The sequence below is a fragment of the Prionailurus viverrinus genome, chromosome C2 (genome assembly GCF_022837055.1).
Source record: "Prionailurus viverrinus isolate Anna chromosome C2, UM_Priviv_1.0, whole genome shotgun sequence".
Lineage (NCBI taxonomy): Eukaryota > Metazoa > Chordata > Mammalia > Carnivora > Felidae > Prionailurus > Prionailurus viverrinus.
The window spans coordinates 32,009,546-32,029,598 of NC_062569.1; the positions used below are offsets into that span (position 1 = coordinate 32,009,546).

General features: G+C 40.1%; 1 protein-coding gene across 2 annotated transcripts in view; it reads left to right on the forward strand.

Moving 5' to 3' along the window:
- Positions 1 to 20,053, forward strand: part of PCCB (propionyl-CoA carboxylase subunit beta) — a 98,571-nt gene that overhangs the window by 44,173 nt on the left and 34,345 nt on the right. For both annotated transcript variants that reach the window (XM_047874279.1, XM_047874278.1), the window contains 3 exons: positions 12,868 to 12,976; positions 16,059 to 16,179; positions 18,197 to 18,278. In XM_047874279.1, the coding sequence (XP_047730235.1) occupies positions 12,868 to 12,976; positions 16,059 to 16,179; positions 18,197 to 18,278 (312 nt within the window). The remainder of the gene's footprint in view (positions 1 to 12,867; positions 12,977 to 16,058; positions 16,180 to 18,196; positions 18,279 to 20,053) is intronic.

The following is a 20,053-nucleotide window of genomic DNA, read 5'->3' on the forward strand; positions in this document are numbered from 1 at the left end:
GTAGTTTTGCTGATGGTTTCCTTTGGATATATACCCAAAAGTGGAAATGTTGGATCATATAATAATTGTATTTTTAATTTTTTAGGGACCTCCCTGCTGTTTTTCCATAGTGGCTGTATCCATTTACATTCCCGCCAGCAGTGCACAAGTGTTCCCTATTCTCCACATTTTTGCCAACAGTTATTTCTTTTCCATAATAGCCATTCTAACAGGTTGAGGCAATACCTCTTTTTGGTTTTGATTTACATTTCCCTGATGATTAGTGATGTTGGATATCTTTTCATATGCTTGTTGACCTTTTGTATGTCTTCTTTGCACAAATGTTGAGATCTTCTGTTCATTAAAATTTTTTTTCTAGCTTTATTGATACAGTTGTCATATAACACTGTAAGTTTAAAGTGTACAATGTGATAGCTTGATACATGCATATATTGTGAAGTGTTTATCACAGTAAGGTTAGTTAACACATTCTTCACCTCACATAGTTTTCATTTTTGATTTTTGTTGTTTTTATTGAGTTATAGGTATTCTTTAACTGTTTTTGATATTAACCCCTTTTCACATATATGGTTTGCAAATATTTTCTCCCATTCAGTAGGTGGCCTTTTCATTTTGTTGATTTTCTTTTTTTTTTTTTTTTAATTTTTTTAATGTTTATTTATTTTTGAGACAGAGAGAGACAGAGCATGAACAGGGGAGGGGCAGAGAGAGAGGGAGACACAGAATCTGAAATGGGCTCCAGGCTCTGAGCTGTCAGCACAGAGCCCGACGCAGGGCTCGAACTCATAGACCGTGAGATCATGACCTGAGCCGAAGTCGGACGCTTAACTGACAGAGCCACCCAGGCGCCCCTCATTTTGTTGATTTTCTTTTGCTGTGCAGAAACTTTTTAGTTTGATGTTCTGCTTGTTAATTTTTGCTTTTGTTGTTTCTGCTTTTGGTGTACTATCCATAAAATTGTTGCCAAGATCAGTATCCAGGAGCATTTTCCCTATGTTTTCTTCTAAGAGTTTTATGGTTTCAGGTCTTTAAGTCTTTAATCCATTTTGAGTTATTTTTTGTGAGCAGTCGAATATATGGGTCTGATTGCATTCTTCTGCCTGTACTTACCCAGTATCCCCAAAATCATTTATTGAAGAAATGTCTTTTCCTCATTGAGTATTCTTGGCTCCCTTGTCAGTATTAGTTGGCATTATATATGAGGATTTACTTTTGGGCTCTTGATTCTGTTCTGTTGGTCTGTATGTCTGTTTTTATGCTATTACCATACTGTTTTTATTATTGTAACTTTGCATTATAGTTTGGAATCAGAAAGTGTGGTGCCTCCAGGGGCGTCTGGGTGGCTCAGTCAGTTAAGTGTCCAACTTCAGCTCAAGTCATGATCTTGTGGTTTGTGGGTTCCAGCCCCACATCGGGCTCTGTGCTCACAGCTCAGAGCCTAGAGCCTGCTTCAGATTCTATGTCTCCCTCTCTGTTCCTCCCCTACTTGCATCTGTCTCTCTCTCTCTCTCTCTCTTTCAAAAATAAAGATTAACAAAAAAAAAAGTGTGGTGTCTCCAGCTTTATTCTTCTTTGTCAGGATTGCTTTGGCTGTTCTGGGTCTTTGGTTCCATGCAAACTTTAGATGTTTTTTTTCTATTTGTCAAAAATGTCCCTGGAATTTTCAAAGGAATTGCATTGAATCTATAGAGGGCTTTGGGTAGAATGGACATTTTAACAGTATTCTTATCCATGAACCTGAGATCTCTTCCATTTATTTGTGTTCTCTTCTGTGTCTTTCACCAAAGTCTTAGAGTTTTCAGTGTTTAGATCTTTCACTTGTGTGGTTAAATTTTCTTTCTTTTTTTTTTTTTAAACATTTATTCATTTTTTGAGAGAGAGAGAGAGATGGAGTGTGAGTGGGGGAGGGGCAGAGGGAGACATATAACCTGAAGCAGGCTCCAGGCTCTGAGCTGTGAGACAGAGTCCAACGACCGGCTTGAACCCATAAACTGCGAGATCATGACCTGAGCCGGAGTCGGATGCTTAACCAGCTGAGCCACCCAAGCATCCTGGTTAAATTTATTTCCAATATTTTTTTATGTTTGATGCTGTTGTGGATGTGCTAGCTTTCTTTTTCAGATATTTTATTAGTGTATAGAAATGATACTGATTTCTGGATTTTTTTTGTATGCTTTCTCAGTTATGTGTTGTTATCATAAGCACTCCCATCCTCTACTTGCAGAACTTTCTTTAATGTCTGCATATTGGTGCCATCAGCCTTCTTTTGTCCTCTATAACTGATCATCTGGTCTTAACTATTCTATATGTTAAGTATGTCATGTATTTAATGCGACTACAGTAAAAATGCTAACGGATTGGTTTTTTTTTTGTTTTTTCTTAAAGGACTAGACAGTCCATGAAAGAAGTGTAATGAAAGGCTAGCCCAGCCAGGTAATAAAATATAGAGTGAAAATAACTGTTTAATCAACTTGTAAGTAAGTAGACCAGAGGAACAGATTTGAGAAATAGATCTGAGTATACTTGGATAGCTAGTTTATGATGAAATGGGTATTACTCTATTCAGGGTCACCCATGATGTCAATTTTTTGTATCAGAGACCCCAGAGATTCCTGCATTACTAAATCCATTTGACATTTCTCAGTCATCATCTTACTTGACTTTTTAGCGTTTGACCTAGCCAATCACTCCTTCCTCTGAAACATCAAAGTACCATGGTCTTTTGGTTTTCTTCCTCTGTCTCTTCTCTCATTCTCTTGGTGATCTTATCCCATCTTAAGACTTTATTTTTTTTTTTTTTCAACGTTTATTTATTTTTTTGGGACAGAGAGAGACAGAGCATGAATGAGGGAGGGGCAGAGAGAGAGGGAGACACAGAATCGGAAACAGGCTCCAGGCTCTGAGCCATCAGCCCAGAACCCGATGCGGGGCTTGAACTCACGGACTGCGAGATCGTGACCTGGCTGAAGTCGGACGCTTAACCGACTGCGCCACCCAGGCGCCCCCCATCTTAAGACTTTAAATATCCATCTCTATGCTGACAACTCTCCTATCTGTGTCTTCAGGAATGAAACACTCCTGAACTCTAGAATTACATACTCAGTTGCTTACCAGTGTTTCCATTTGGACGTTAGTGGTGTCTCAAACTTGATGGGTTTTGGTCTCTAACAAGCCTCCTCCAAAGTGTTCTCTGACAGCCTTCCTCATCTCAGTAAATGGCCTTCCACTGGCTCAGGTAAAAAAAAAAAAAAACACAACATTGCAGTATTTTAACTCCACCTTTTCTGTCGCAAGCTAAGTTCAGTTCGAAATCATAGTCTCTCTACTTTAGGATGTAATTTAAAATCAGATTGTTGTGTACTTCTTACTATTTACACTGCTGCTGTTTAGATTCAAGGATCCCATCTGGATTATTGCAGAATCCTTCTAACTGGTCTCCCTGATTCTTCTTTGCCTCCTCACCTGTTTAATTTAAAAAATTTTGAGCATTGTTAATTGTCTCATACTTAGCGAGGTATGTGAAATATGTACAGTTCAGCAATTTCAAAGTACAAGTCCACATAAATAACACTGAGATCAAGAAATGGTCGCCAGAGTCCTGCTCCCATTACCTTTACTAATCATTATTGCCTCCATTCATCCTGTCCAGAGTTATTACCTCAACTTTTATGGTAATTTTTTTATTTGCTTTGATTTACAGTTAAAAATCATGGTTTAGTCTTGCTTATTTTGACCTTCATGTAAGGTGAAAGGATATTCATTCTTTCGTTCATTCTTTTGTATATGGCTGTGACTTGTTGGCTTTAAGATTTATCCATATTCTTCGTAAATGTAGTTCGTACATTTTAATAGCTCCGTAGTATATTAACTTATTCATTCTACTACCATTTGTGTTTAAAGACTTCTGCCGTTGCCATTGATGCTGATATAAGCATTCTTATAGTTGTATCTCGATTTTAGGTTATCAAGGGCACAGTTATGTCATAGGATGTACATACCTTCAGCTTTTTTAGGTAATGCCTGACTCTTCTGTAAAGAGGTTGCAGCAGTTTACACTTCTCTTTGTAATGTTTGAGAATTTCACTTCTTCCACATCCTTGCCAGCACCTTTATTAATATAATTATGCCAGTTTGCATGTGGTGTGATTTCTCATTGCATTTCCATGACTAATGAGGTTTAGCACCTTCTCATGTTTCTTCTTTTGTGGCATGCCTGTTCATCTATTTTGCCCATTTAAATTTTTTTAATGTTTATTTTTGAGAGAGAGCGAGGGAGCACACAAGCAGGTAAGGGGCAGAGAGAGAGGGAGACAAGAATCTGAAGCAGGCTTCAGGCTCTGAGCCGTCAGTGGAGCGTCTGATGCGGGTCTTGAACTCACGAACTGTGAGATCATGACCTGAGCCGAAGTTGGATGTTTAACTGACTGAGCCACCCAGGCACCCCTATCTTGCCCATTTTAAAATTTTTGCATTTTTTTTTCTTATCTTTAGGAGTACTTTGTATGTTCTGGATATAAGTTCTTTATCAGTTGTGTTGTACCTATCTTCTCCCATGCTGTGATTTTGCAATTTTCCTCCTCTTAATGCTAGCTTTCGAACAGATTTTTTGAAAAGTCTTTATTTTAAAATTCATACTTGCAGAATTCTTTTTTTTTTTTTTTAATTTTTTTTTCAACGTTTATTTATTTTTGGGACAGAGAGAGACAGAGCATGAACGGGGGAGGGGCAGAGAGAGAGGGAGACACAGAATCCGAAACAGGCTCCAGGCTCTGAGCCATCAGCCCAGAGCCTGACGCGGGGCTCGAACTCACGGACCATGAGATCGTGACCTGGCTGAAGTCGGATGCTTAACCGACTGCGCCACCCAGGCGCCCCCATACTTGCAGAATTCTTAACCATTTGTGTGTGTGTGTGTGTGTGTGTGTGTGTGTGTGTGTGTGTGTGTGTTTTAGAGTGTGAGTGGGGGAAGGGCAGAGGAAGAGGGTAAGAGAGAATCTTCATTAAGCAGGCTCCATGCCTAGCACGAAACCCGATGAGGGACTTGATCTCAAGACTGTGAGATTATGACCTGAGCCAAAATCCAAGAGTCAGATGCTTAACTGACTGAGCCACTCAGGTACCCTAGAATTCTTAACCATTTGTGAGTGGGTGGTACATATCACGTCTCTTTACTGCTTAATGCTTTGGTATATAATTCTTAAGAATTAGGATATTTTCTTACCCAACCAGTTATTCAAGGAGTTTAACACTGACACAGTACTTCAAAAGAACTGTGGTAAAATACACAAAAAAGTTTACAGTGGTAAATTTCAGTTACATTTCGGTTGCATTAGGTGCAATCACATTTTTGTGCAACCATCACCACCATCTATCTCCAGAATTTTTTCATCTATCCCAACTGGAACTTTGTACTTACTAAACACTAGCTTACCATTACCTGCTACTCCTAGTACCATTCTGTCTCTGTGAATTTGTGGAATCATATGTCATTTGTCTGTTTGTGACTGGCTTATTTCAGTTAGCATAATGTCTTCAGAGTTCATCCATGTTGTAATATTTATCAGCCTTCCTTTTTAAAAAAAATTTTTTTTTAAATTTACATCCAAATTAGTTAGCATATAGTGCAACAATGATTTCAGGAGTAGATTCCTTAATGTTCTTTACCCATTTAGCCCATCCCCCCCCCCCCAATCCCTCCAGTAACCCTCTGTTCTCCATATTTAAGAGTCTCTTGTGTTTTGTCCCCCTCCTTGTTTTTATATTATTTTTGTTTCCCTTCCCTTATGTTCATCTGTTTTGTCTCCTAAAGTCCTCATATGAGTGAAGTCATATGATTTTTGTCTTTCTCTGATTAATTTTGTTTAACATAATACCTTCTAGTTCCATCCACATGGATGGATTTCATTCCATCCACATGGATGGATGCACATGGCAAGATTTCATTCTTTTTGATTGCCAAGTAATACTTCATTGTATATATATACCACATCTTTTTTATCCATTCACCCATCAATGGACATTTGGGCTCTTTCCATACTTTGGCTATTGTTGATAGTGCTGCCATAAACATTGGAGTGCATGTGTCCCTTTGAAACAGCACACCTGTATCCCTTGGATAAATACCTAGTAGTGCAATTGCTGTGTCGTAGGGTAATTATGTTTTTAATTTTTTGAGGAACCTCCATACTGTTTTCCAGAGTGGCTACACCAGTTTGCATTTCCACCAGCAGTGCAAAAGAGATCCTCTTTCTCCACATCCTCTCCAACATCTGTTGTTGCCTGAGTTGTTAATGTTTACCATCTGACAGGTGTAAGGTGGTATCTCATTGTGGTTTTGATTTGTATTTCCCTGATGATGAGTGATGTTGAGCATTCTTTCATATGTCTGTTGGCCATCTGTATGTCTTCTTTAGAGAAGTGTCTATTCATGTCTTTTGCCCATTTCTTCACTGGATTATTTGTTTTTTGGGTGTTGAGTTTGCTAAGTTCTTTATAGATTTTGGATACTAACCCTTTATCTGATATGTCGCTTGGAAATATCCTCTCCCATTCTGTCGGTTGCCTTTTAGTTTTTATCAGCCTTCCTTTTTAAGGCTTATTAGTGTTCTTTTGTATGATACACCACATTTGTATATCCATTCATTGGTCAGTGAATACTTGAGCTGTTTCCGTCTTTTGACTATTGCACATAATACTGCAACAAATGTTGGTGTACAAACATTTCTTTGAATCCCTGTGTTTGTTTTTTGGGGCATACACCTAGGAGTGGAATTACTGGATCAAATGTTATTTCTCTTTAATATTTTTAGGAAAAATCATGCTGTTTTACGCAGTGGCATATCAGGAAAAAATTCTGGTCTTGTACAATTCTTTTAAAATGTCGAGTTAGGTTTGTCATTATTTTGAGTAGTTTTGCATCAATATTTCTATGGGATGTTGATTTGTAGTTTGTTTTTGTAGTGTCTTTGGCTTTGGTATTAAGGTCATGCTGGGCCTTAAGAAGTGTTCCATTTACTTTAATTATTTTGGAAGTATTTGAGAGGGATTGGTTTTAATCCTTCTTGAAATGTTTGGTAGAATTCACTAGTGAAGCCATTTGTTATTGATTTAGTCTTGGTAAGTTGTTTCCAGGAATTGTCCATTTCATCTAGGTTATCCAATGTGGTGTAGAATTGTTCATAGGGCTCTTATGTATGTATGTGTGTATGTGTGTATTTATTTTTATTTCTTGTAAAATTGGTAGTAACGTCCCCATTTTCATTTCTTATTTTAGTAATTTGAGTCCGTTTTTCTTAGTCCACCTAGCAAAAGATATGTCATTTTTACCAGTCTTTTTGAAAAATCAACTTTTGGTTCCCTTGAGGAGTGTGTGTATATATCTATCTATATCTTGCTTTTCTATTTTTCATGTATCTCTGTGCTGATCTCTGCTAACTTTGGATTTAGTTGGTTCTTTTTTCCTTAAGGTATAAAGTTATGTTATTTGGGATTTTTCTTCCCTGTTGTGTTTTCACTTCAGTTTGTCTCAGGCTGTTTTCCTGTTTCACTTGATTTTTCTCTTTGACACTCTTTTTTTAAAGTTTATTTTCTTTTATTATTTTTTTAATTTACATACAAGTTAGTTAGCATAAAGTGCAATAATGATTTCAGGAGTAGAATCCAGTGATTTATCACTTACATATAACACCCAGTGCTCATTCCAACAAGTGCCCTCCTCAATGCCCCCTGTCCATTTAGCCACATCCCCCCAAACCAAAACCCCTCCAACAACCCTCAGTTTGTTCTGTGTATTGGAGTCTCTTAGAAAACGTAAACAATCTTCATGACTTTGAGGTTGTCTGCCTCCCTGTGTTTATATTATTTTTGCTTCCCTTCCCTTAATTTCATCTGTTTAGTATCTTAAATTCCACATATGAGTGAAGTAATATAATATTTGTCTTTCTCTGACTAATTTCACTTAGCAAAGTACACTGTAGTTCTATCCACATTGTTGCAAATGGCAAGATTTCATTCTTTTTGATTGCTGAGTAATATTCCATTGTATGTATGTGTATGTGTGTATGTATACACACACACACACCCCACATCTTCTTCATCCATTCATCAGTTGATGGACATTTGGGCACTTTACATACTTTGGCTATTGTCAATAGTGCTGCTATAAACATTGAGGTGCATTTGCCCCTTGAAAACAGCACTCCTATATCCTTTGGATAAATACCTAGTAGTGCAATTGTTGGGTCATAGGTTAGTTCTATATCTCATTTTTGAGGAACCTCCATACTGTTTTCCAGAGTGGCTGCACCAGTTTGCATTCCTACCAACAGTGCAAATGGGTTCCTCTTTCTCTGCATCCTTGCCAACATCTGTTGTTGCCTGACTTGTTCAATTTAGCCAGGTGTGAGGTGGTATCTCATTGTGGTTTTGATTTCTGTTTCCCTAATGATGAGTGATGTTGAGCGTCTTTTCATGTGTCAGCCATCTGGTGTCTTTGGAGAAGTGTCCATTCATGTCTTTTGCCCATTTTTTCACTGGGTTTTTTTTTTGGGGGGGTGTTGAATTTGGTAAGTTCTTTATAGATTTGGGATACTAACCCTTTATTTGATATATCATTTGCAAATATCTTCTCCCATTCCATCACCTTTTAGTTTTGCTGATTGTTTCCTTTGCCATGCAGAAGCTTTTTATCTTGATGATGTCCCAGTAGTTAATTAATTGCTTTTGTTTCCCTTGCCTCTGGAGTCATGTTGAGTGGGAAGTTGCTGCCTCTTAGGTCAAAGAAGTATTTGCTAGGATTTTGATGGCTTCCTGTCTTTCGTTTAGGTCTTTCTCTATTTTGAGTTTATTTTTGTGTATTGTGTAAGAAAGTGATCCAGGTTCATTTTTCTGCGTGTCGCTGTCCAGTTTTCCCAGCACCATTTTGCTGAAGATACTGTCTTTATTGCATTGGATCTTCTTTCCTGCTTTGTGAAAGATTAGTTGGCCATATGTTTGTGCGCACATTTCTGGGTTCTCTATTCTTTTCCATTGATCTCTGTGTCTGGTTTTGTGCCACTACCATACTGTCTTGATTACAACTTAGTAATAGATCTTTAAGTTTGGAATTGTGATGGCTCCAGCTTTTGTTTTCTTTTTCAGGATTGCTTTGGCTGTTTGGGGTCTTCTCTGGTTCCATACAAATTTTAGGATTCTTTGTTCTAGCTCTGTGAAGAATGCTGGTGTTATTTTGATAGGGAGACACAGTGGTTTTTAAAAAGTGTGATGTTTAATTTTCACATACTTGAATTTTCCAACTCTTCTTCTTTTTCTAGTTTCATTCATTGTGATTTCAATACTAAAAACTGTTTTATCATCTTAAAAACATTTTTTTTAATGTTTGTTTATTTGGAGAGGGGGCAGGGGGAGAGAGAGAGAGGAAGAGTTAGAATCCCAAGCAGGCTTTACGCTGTCTGTGCTGAGCCCAATGGAGGGCCTGATGTCATGTACTGTAAGATCATGACCTGAGCTGAAATCAAGAGTTAGAAGCTTAACCAAATGAGCCACCCAGACGCCCCATCTTTTTAAATTTATTAAGACTTGTTTTATATGTGCCCAATATGTAATCTACCTTTGTAATACTTTTTGTCTACTACCATTCAGATTCTGGTTTGGTCAGTTGTCCCAATGATGTCCTTTATATCATTTTCTTTTTCCAGTGCAGGATCCATTTGGAGATCACATATTGCATTTAGTTGTCCTATCCTATTAATGTCCCTTAATCTGGAGCGTTTTTCAGATTTTGTCATGGTGCTGACATTTTTGAAGGCTACAAAAACAAATTATTAGGTTGTTCCTCAGTTGTGTTTATCTGATGTTTCCTTATGATTAGATTCAGGTTGGGTAACCCAGTCTGTCTGCTACATAAGCAATGTATCTTGGTCAGTTGACCACATCTAGAGACAAATGATGTCTATCTTCCCCTCACTGGCAATATTAATTTGATCACTATTCATTGAAGGTGTTATTTGGTTTCTTTGTGGTATAGTTACTGTTTGTTTTTGGTGTTTTTTTTTGGTAACTAATTAATAATCATTGGGAGATACTTTGACATCATCCAAGCATGCTATTCCACATTATACTTTCCTCCTTGATTTAGCATCTATTGAAGATACTTGTCCAAACCAATTTTAACAAAATTGATATTTATCAACTGTACCATTTGTCATCCATCTCTAAGGAAGAGCCCTATATTCTTGGGCATTTGTTTATTTCATGGATTTATTATTATTTTTTTCTTAGCGTGTGAATAAGTAGGGAAGGGACAGAGGGAGAGAGAATCTTAAGCAGGCTCCATACCCAATGCAGAGCCTGATGCAGGGCTCAAATCTTATGATCATGAGATCATGACCTGACTGGAAATCAGGATTCGGACTCTTAACTGAGCCATCCAAGTTCCCCTCATGGATTTATTATTAATGTGGGTTCATGGATTTCCTATTTTACTCAGTGGTTTCTAATTTATTGTTAGCATTATTTGTTTTCATGCTCAAATTGCCTTTCTCTTAGTGGGAGTCCATTTAGGTTTGCTTCTGTGTCCTTTTGATATGAGAACCAAAGTGAAATTTATGGGTAATGTGTTTTAGTTCTTGAAGAACTTTTTTCAACCTCAAAGTCATGAAGATTGTTTATGTTTTCTAAAAGCTTATTTTGCCTTTTACATTTATGTTTAATTCTAGTTGGAATTAAAATTACGCATAGTATGAAATAGAGGCTAGTTTCATTTTATTCAGCATGGTTACCTAGAGCCTTTTATTGAAAAAAAAAAAAAAAAGTCCTTTCCTACTCCGCAGCACCACGTGTATCACGAACCAAGTGTCTGTATACAGGAGTGTTTCAGTGAGCTTTTTTGCTCTGTTTGCTTGTCCGTGTGTCAGTACCACACTGTCTTCATTAACTGGCTGCATAACAAATGCTGGCACAGCAAGTTGTCCCTCCTTATTCTTCTTCAAGTGGCATGGGATATTCTTGGCTCTTTGCATTCCCACATTTTTTGCAACTTGGAGGCATAATTGTATCATGAACTGCACATATTTAAGTTGTGCAGTTTGAGTTTTGACACATGTATACAGTTGTGAAGCCATGACCATGGTCAAGATAATAAACATAGCCACCAACCCCCTAAAGTTTCCTCCTGTATTTTTATAATCCATTTCTCCTACCTCTCAGCCCTGTCTTTAGGTAAACATTCATTTGCTTTCTATCACAATAAACCAATTTGCATTTTCTAGAATGTTGCATAAACAGAATCATACAAAATGACATTTTCCATGTATAAAAAATACAAAAACTGTATACCTTTTTGGGGGGGGTGGAATGGGTGGATGCTGGCTCTTTTCACTTGGGATAATTATTTTGAAATTCACCTGTTGATGGACGTTGGGTTGTTTTCCAGTTTGTGACTGTTACAAATAATGCTTCTGTGAACATTTATTTATAAGTCTGTGTGGAATAGGGAAGAAAGACCTTTCTAGTAGCATTTCAAACCAAGGATCCATAAAATAGACTGATAAAACACACATAATAGTCTAAGGACTAATTCCCCAGTACACAAAAACAAACATTTCCAATTGAAAAATGGGCAAAGAAAATGAACAGTGAGCTGAGAGAGATGACTCTAATAAGATATTTACTGTAGAAATGCTTGTTATAGCAAAATACTGGACATATTCTAAATGACTTGGTAGGTGACAAATTATTATATGTATCCTACTATACTGATAGGGAATGGTTTTCAAGAAGATTCAAAACTGTGTAGAACACTGGAAAGAAAATAAAAGGACAGATTATCTATCTATCTATCTATTTATCTATCTATCTATATTATTCTTCACATATGTATGGATGTTTTGTAAGGAGAGAAACTGATAGTAGTTGCCTTTGGGGAGGGAAATTAGAGGCCTGGAAATAAGGGCTTGGATATAGACTTACATTCTACTGTTCTTCTATTCTTTTTAAGTTTTTTACACTATACCTTTATCTTAAAAGTTTTTTATTGATTATTTTTGAGAAAGACTGAGTGCGAGTAGGGGAGGAGCAGACAAAGAGGGAGAGTCTCAAGCAGGCTCTGCGCTGTCAGTGCAGAGTTGTTGTGGGGCTTGAACTCCTGAAGCTATGAGATCATGACCTGAGCTGAAATCAAGAGTCAGATGCTTAACCAACTGAGCCACTCAGGCGCCCCTCCCTTCATCTTTAAATTAGAAACTAAAAAGTCTGTCACCCTCTTGAAACACCAAAGCATTGATTATCATGGTCTTCAAATGGCTTCACTTATGATGGTTGGTTAATTTTAGGTAAACTGTATACTGTCACAGTGACTCAGTTTCCTCATTTATAAATGGGGGTGATAATAGTACCTAGACTTTAAGGACAGAATCCCATGAAGTGCTTTAGAAAAATGGTGGTGCCCAGTGATCTCTGAATAAGGCCGCCCGTTAAGCTGTTTACAGATGAATGACCCTGAAATGTTAGCCACATGGCTGATAATTTTGCTGAGACAAAACCGTGCAGTGAAGATTTTGTTAGTTGTGGTACGTGGCTGGCTCAGTTGGTAGAGCATACGACTCTTGATCTCCAGGTTCTGAGTTCAAGCCCCATGTTGGATGTAGAGATTACTGAAAAATAAAATATTTGGGGGAAAAAACAATTTTGTTGGTAGTGAGACAAGGAAACTTTGAGTCTTTAGTTTGGATAGGTATCTTTGAGTGACCTCCTAATCTGGTTCTGTCCCCACATCACTAACTTCTCTGCATTTGTCTTGGCTGTGTAAATTCTAAGGCTCCATGTAGCTCTGGTGTTCTGAGACTGATTCTTTTGGAATTCTGATTTTAGGACACCTCCTACCTATTCATCACTGGCCCAGATGTTGTGAAGTCTGTCACCAATGAGGATGTTACTCAGGAGGAGCTCGGTGGTGCCAGGACCCATACCACCATGTCAGGTTAGAGGCCTTGAGGCTCACCTTACTGTTTTTAAATACTGAGAAGCGGGCACTGCCCACGAGAATAGTTATAATGTTTTATAAATATCACTTAATTGAGAATTTGAGAGGGCTGTGGTATGGTATATTTACTATAGATATAATAATAAAGACAGATTTAGTACCTCAAATTTGTTAAAACAAAAACAGTTACTACTAAAGCTTTGATATTATTTAAAATTTTAAAAGTAACTGGAATGGTGGTTATAACATTTGACCTTTAAAAAAAATAGTGTGACTTAAAAAATATTTTTTTTTTTAATGTTTATTTATTTTTGACACAGAGAGAGAGAGAGCGAGAGAGCACGAGCAGGGGAGGGGCAGAGAGAGAGGGAGACACAGAATCTGAAGCAGGGTCCAGGCTCTGAGCTGTCAGCACAGAGCCTGACACGAGGCTCGAACTCAGACCGTGAGATCATGACCTGAGCCGAAGTCGGACGATCAACCAACTGAGCCACCCAGGCGCCCCTAGTGTGACTTTTTTTAATCCAAAGTTGGGTATGTCTGAGATGGCAGTGTTACCAATTGCTTTTGGTCAGGTACAGTCATAATGTGATGGTCATGGCCCACATTTTCACCTCTTTGGGGTTATGTGTTACACATGCTGAATTGAAAATGTGTAAAGATTATTCTGTACATGGGCGTTGAAACAAAGGGTATTGTTTATGTAGAGTGGCATAGAATTGGGTGCAGGGAATGAACCTGACATTAATGAAGATATTTGTTGTTAGAGTGATATTTGGAATTTCATATTTTCTTGGAAGAAGACACCAAGTTGTGTAAGGATTGTCTATGACACCAGAAGCAGTATAACTGAAGGCAGGAGAAATTGCCTCTTGGAAAGATTTCAAAGCAGTGAGAAGCCGGTGTGACCAATTTATACATTTCCTCTCCCACCTCAGGTTGGCATCAACTTTGACTCATTCCTTTCCCTCAGCCGTCAGCTCTGTTTAGCAGTCTCCAGCACACAGCTAGAATCAGAACCTTCTCATTGCTGATTCTCCCACAGCTGGTCCTCTCACTCTTGTCTCAGGGCTTAAATGGCAGCAGTATTTTTTATTTATTTTTAGAGCGTGTGAGCGGGGGAGAGGGGCAGAGAGAGAGAAAATCTTAAGCAGGCTCCATGCTCAGTGCAGAGTCTGATGCAGGGCTTGATCTCGCGACTGTGAGATCATGACCTGAGCTGAAATCAAGAGTCGGACTCTGAACTGACTGAGCCACCCAGGCACCCCAGATGTTTTTCTTTTTCACTGGGATCTAAAATAATGTTAAGTATTGGTGACATCTGAGGTATTCACCTGTATATCTCCAGAGCAAGACCTATATATATTTTTTTTCTTTTTAAAACAGCTTTATTGAGGTACAGTTTACATTTTATATTTGTGACATACTCATTTAAAGTATATAATTCAATGATTTTATGTGCTTAGTGTTTTTCAGTTATCACCACAACTTTAGAACCTTTTATTGCCCCTCAAAGCCCTGCATCCATTAGCATATGCTCCCCATATTCCCCCAAATAGTCTACCTCTAGGCAGTCACTGATCTACCTTCTATTCCTTTGTCTAGGAGTCATGTGATAATGGTCTTTTGTGAGTGGTTTCTTATATTTAGCATAACATTTTTAAGGTTAATCCATGTTGCAGCATGGATCAGTACCTCATTCTTATTGCTGGATAATATTTCAGAGTAGGAATATACCACATTTTATTCATTCATCACTTAAACACTTGGATTGCTTCCACATTTTGACTGTCGTGAACATGCTGCTGTAAACATTCATGTACAAGTTTTGTGTGACATGTTTTTGTTTCCCTTGGAGTGGAGTTTCTAGGTCAAATGGTAACTCTCCCTTTTTGAGGAACTACCATGCTATTCTTCAAAGTGGCTGCACCAATTTATAAGTATTTCTTGAATAAAAGAATTCTGTGTTGAACACGAAACATTCATTCAGCATATATTCATTGAGTGCCTGTGTGTCAAGCATTATTCTATGTGCTAGGAATACCTTTGTGAAAGAAACAAAGATCCCTGCCCATATGGGGTTATATTCTAGTACAGGATGTAGACCATAAATAAACTTAAAATAAGGACATTGTATAGTATGGTAGAAGATAATCTGTGGTCTGGAAAAGTAGAACAGGGCCTGGGGTTGCTGTAGTTTGAAATAGGGTGGTAAGAGCAGGCCGCACTGTGAGGGTAACAGTTGAGCAGATCTGAAGGAGTTAACTGCATGAACACCAAAGGGAGAAAAGCTGCAGGCAGAGGGGATAGGCAATGCAAAGGCCCTGAGGAAGGGAAGTGGCTGGCATGTTGAGTGAACAGCAAGAGGGTGTTTGCAGACATGACATAATCTGGCTTAAAAAGCCCAGTTTGGCTGCTGTGAGAAGAGATGGTAGGGGAAATGGTGGAAGCAGGGATTCTGGGAGAGAGTCTCTGGCCCTACTTTGTCACGTCTGTGGCGTTATTTGGCCGTTCTGTGATTTCAGAGTATTCTTGAGGAATGATGGCTTCATTCCTCACTAGGGCAGGTGGTTCCCCACCTTCCCCTCCACCGTTGCTGAGTACCATGACATTATGTGCCAGCCATTATTCTTTTATTTTTTTGTTTTTCAGCTGTATTGAAAGCTAAGTGACCTGTAGTGAGGTGTAATTCTTGATGTGGGACTATAGTGGTTTAAGATGGGCCTGTTCTCTACCCTGTTAGAGCTGATATTCTAGAGGAGATGTCATGCAGGAAGCAAGGAAATGGACAGACCGGTGCTGCAGGGAAGGGTATGAAGAGAGCTCCCACAAGGATGGGGAGACACATGAGGGCTGCAGGGAATAAAGAAAGGAGTGACCCTGCAGAGGTGTGGGTACAGAGCAGAGGGAACAGATTGCATAAATTGGAGGTCAGCCTGAAGATGTGTGGTATCCCATCCTCACAGAGGTGTTACTACGGTCTCCTGCCAACATGCCCTAGGAGTGGCAGGTGGACACGAAACAGCATCTGTGGGCTGACAAGTGTCTAGGCCTATTATAGCCCCTCTGTTTTTTTCAGGTGTTGCCCACAGAGCTTTTGAAAATGATGTTGATGCCTTGTGTAATCTCCGGGAGTTCTTCAACTATCTGCCCCTCAGCAACCAGGACCCAGCTCCCATCCGTGAATGCCATGATCCCAGGTGAGTTACAGGCCAGGGCACCAGCTCTCGTTGTGCAGGTTGACTTACCCTTTTATGGCTCCTCTGCCCTGGCAGCACCTCCAGGCTCTGCCCTATTGGGCAGCTTGGAGTGGATTGTGGAGTGGAGCCAGCGAGGCTCCTAGGTGTTGGCATGGTGGTGGCATGTCTGGGTACAGGAGCAAAGAAAAGAAAAATTTTATTTGTATTCATTTTTTTTTCCTCTCTGTAATATCTGAAAAATAACTTGGGAGTAAAAAGTGCCCCCACCCCCAGTTCTATAAGTCTTGATTTGTCCAGAATTGGAAATATTTTTTGTTCTGCCATGAAATGTGAAATGATGTAGACAGCATGCCCTTTTGAAAATGTGCTTATGCCCACCTGCTTGTGGCCAGAGGCCCGGGCAGTCCAGGGGAAGGTGTATTGTTGGCCACCTAGTAAACACTTTCTCCTTATTATTGGGGCCACTGCCTCATGGGGTTACATCATCAAGTGAGCCAGAGGCTCATTTGGGGAACTATTGTTCCAGATCTCTGGCTGTTTTCTTCTCCATTCTGTTTCCATTCTGAGATTCAAACTTCAGACTCCAACTACTTCAAACTCACTTGGCCTGGACTTTGTTTTGCAGAAAAAATTTAGAATTCTGTCTCCTAGTAAGAAGCCATTTTTAGACACTGTTCTGTGGAGTGGACCTGAGCTTCCACATGCCTCAGCCCCACTCTTCAGGGGACCTAACCAGTGGTATATTATGTGTAGGCTTGAAAAGGAAGGTGGTCATAGGCCCAGAACGATGGACACAGCGTCCTTTTCTGAGCAACTGTGCTATTTGGGATTCTTGAAAAATTTACGACATCATTTGAAGGTATTAGGGCCCAGGGGCTTAGGAATGACTGAATAGCCTGCTTAGCTCCAGTCATATCTCCTCTCCATTGATCCAAGAGTAGCTGTATGTATAAGTAGCAAATGAAAAATAAGGGAGGACTTTATCTGGTAGGGCTGTACCCAGTATCCCCCTATGTGGAGTTCTCTGGGAAGTTGGGCTTGAGGCATGTGGCTTTTACCAAAGTCAAACCTCAGCCCAGCTGTACATGTCAGGGCCAGAACAGTCCCTGCCTGCCTGCATGAGCAGGAGGGGATGAGAGCATGTGGGAGAGTGACACATTGCTGCTGAGCCCTCCTGTGGTGTGGGTGTGGGCCCCGTCAGGCTCTCTGCTCAGCCACAAAGGTGCATGAGGAAGCAGAACGCCATGAGCCTGGGTGACTAGTTAGTCCTCAGTGATTCTCCCCACCAGGGGGGCTGCAGTTTTACTTTTTTAATATTTAGTTTTTAAAAATTAAATGTACTGTATCTCATTTTTTTATTGAGAGAAAGAAAGTATGAGCACAAGAGAGGAAGGGCAGAAAGAGAGGGAGGGAGAGAACCTTAAGCAGGCTCTGTGCTCAGAGCAGAGCCTGACATGGGACTTGGATCTCATGAGTTCATGACCTTAGCTGAAATTAAGAGTCAGATGCTTAAATGACTGAGCCACTCAGGCACCCCAGTTTTGGTTTTTTAAAAAGGAGCTTTAGCAGGTTTATTTTCCAACAGGGAATATGAACCCACAATGTTGAGTAACAGAACTCTGCCTTTGCATTTCCAAGTCCTTGTTCTTTTATTTTCAGTGTCTCAGAAAGTGAGAGTAGGACTTGCTAGAACAGTGTCTTGTTCACTACAGTGTCCTGTAGTGCCCCATACTGTACCTGGAATGTAGGAGGTATTCAGAGGGGATAAATGAAGGAACCACATTGAGGAGAATAAGCTCGTTTCTTCCCTCTGAATGAAAACAAAGATCTTTTGGGTTAATATCAAACTCCTTTCAGTTTGATATGGTGGTAAGAAAGGAATGCATCTTTTGGGACTACTTTGCAAGCCCAGCAGGGACAGAATCAGCTCTGCTCCCACGTTTCTCCCATCCCCCAGCCACAGAAGGCAAATGGCTCTTCCTGTCTTGATTGTATCTGCTTCTTTTTCTGTCCAAAGTGACCGTATGGTTCCTGAGCTTGACACCATTGTCCCCTTGGAATCGACCAAAGCCTACAACATGGTGGACATCATACAGTCTGTAAGTGCCACATCTGCTGTTTTGTCTGTGCTAGCTCAGCCACATCCATGGTCCTGTGCTTTGGCATATGGAGGAAATGCCAAATCCACAGGCTTTAACATTGGGCAACAGAGGCAGAGCATGGGTTGGGCACAGAACAGGGGCCAGTCGTTAGTGTGTTCTAGGAAGAAATAGTGGCGGTAGCCTTTCTACTGCTTCTCCTGGACCTGAGGGCTGGGGGTAGGAGGAGCCACTTGGGTCAGGAGGTTTCAGGGGTCTTTAGACAGCACTGTGAGGTGCAGGGAGAAGAGTCGATGACCCCAAGGTCTGGAGTCGAAACCAGGGAGTCTTTTTGTTAGGTATCTTTGGAATCTTATGCCTAGAGGGCATTTGTTTCTCTAGAGATACACAAGGTATCCTTTGACAAGTTAGAGGGGGAATGTGTGGTTCTCAGGATGATAAGAGTCATTTGTACCACCTTTTTCTCGGTGTGGCAGATTCCCGGATCATTAAGTGAAACAGTGTTGGGGCAAGCTGGGACACGGCCATTGTCTCCTGCACATTCTTAGGTGCATGCTGTGCTCTCAGCAGTCCTTGCTTGATGTGCCCAAGAGCCATCTGTGTTCCAACCTTTCCCAGACTTAGGGCTACCCTTCTCCTGTATTTTGGGGAACTAGCATGAGCCAGCAGCAGTGGCCAGATTCAGCTCCTCCTCACTGCTCAGTTCTTCAGCCTGTTGAGCACCATTTGAGCTGTGAAAAATACACCTCGCTAGGAGCATGCCCTTCTCTGACCTCAGCCTTCAGGACTCTCCATATCTGCATACTTGCCCCTGTCTCCCTCCCACTGCCTCTGCTCCCTGACTCTCCAGTTCCACTCTCCCATTCCTCTGGAGCCCCTAGTCCTCCTGGCCTCTGCCTTTTTGGTCCAGCTTGGATTCTGCCATTCTGCTGGATACTAATGACCAGGCACTGTTCTCAGTGCTGTAACTATAGGACACCATGAAGGGTAAAATCCCTGCCTCCGGAACTTCACTGTGTGATTGAGAGAGATGGAGAGCAAAAGTATACATGGCATTGGTAGTTTTAAGTCCAAGAAAAGTTTTAAGTTTAAAGAAGGTAAAATAGGGTCTCTGTCATCAGGTCCCCTGATTCTCCTTTTGCTGCATCCCACTGTCCTTCCATGTCTCCCCAGACTTACAGAATGATGTTCCTCTACCTGAACTTCTGACACCATCCTTCCCCATCTGGGGTCTTGCTTGCTTGCTTGATTGATTTGTATAAATCTCTTAACTTCTTCTCCCTTTAACTTGTCCCGCTAGCAAAACCCCCTCTTAACCCATATCTGTGTTTAATTGCTGTCCAAGTCTTTTTCTTCCTTTTCATTTAAACCTCTTTTGTCTCTTTTTTCCTCCTCACTGGAATTTGGCCTTTGGTTGTCTCCCTCTCTAGCTACATGCATATCATTGCAAATGGCAAGGTTTCATTCTTTTTCATGACTGAATAATATTCCAGTGTGTGTGTGTGTGTGTGTGTGTGTGTGTGTGTGTGTGTGTGTGCGCGCGCGCGCGCGCATGCATGTGTGTGTGTACACACACACATTTCTTTATTCATCTATCGATGGGCTGCTTCCATATCTTGGCTAATGTAAATACTGCTGCTATAAACATAAGGGTACATGTATTCCTTTGAATTAGCATTTTATGTTTTTTGGGTAAATACCCAATAGTGCGATTGCTGGATTGTAGGGTAGTTCTATTTTTAACTTTTTGAGGAACCTCCATACTGTTTTCCATA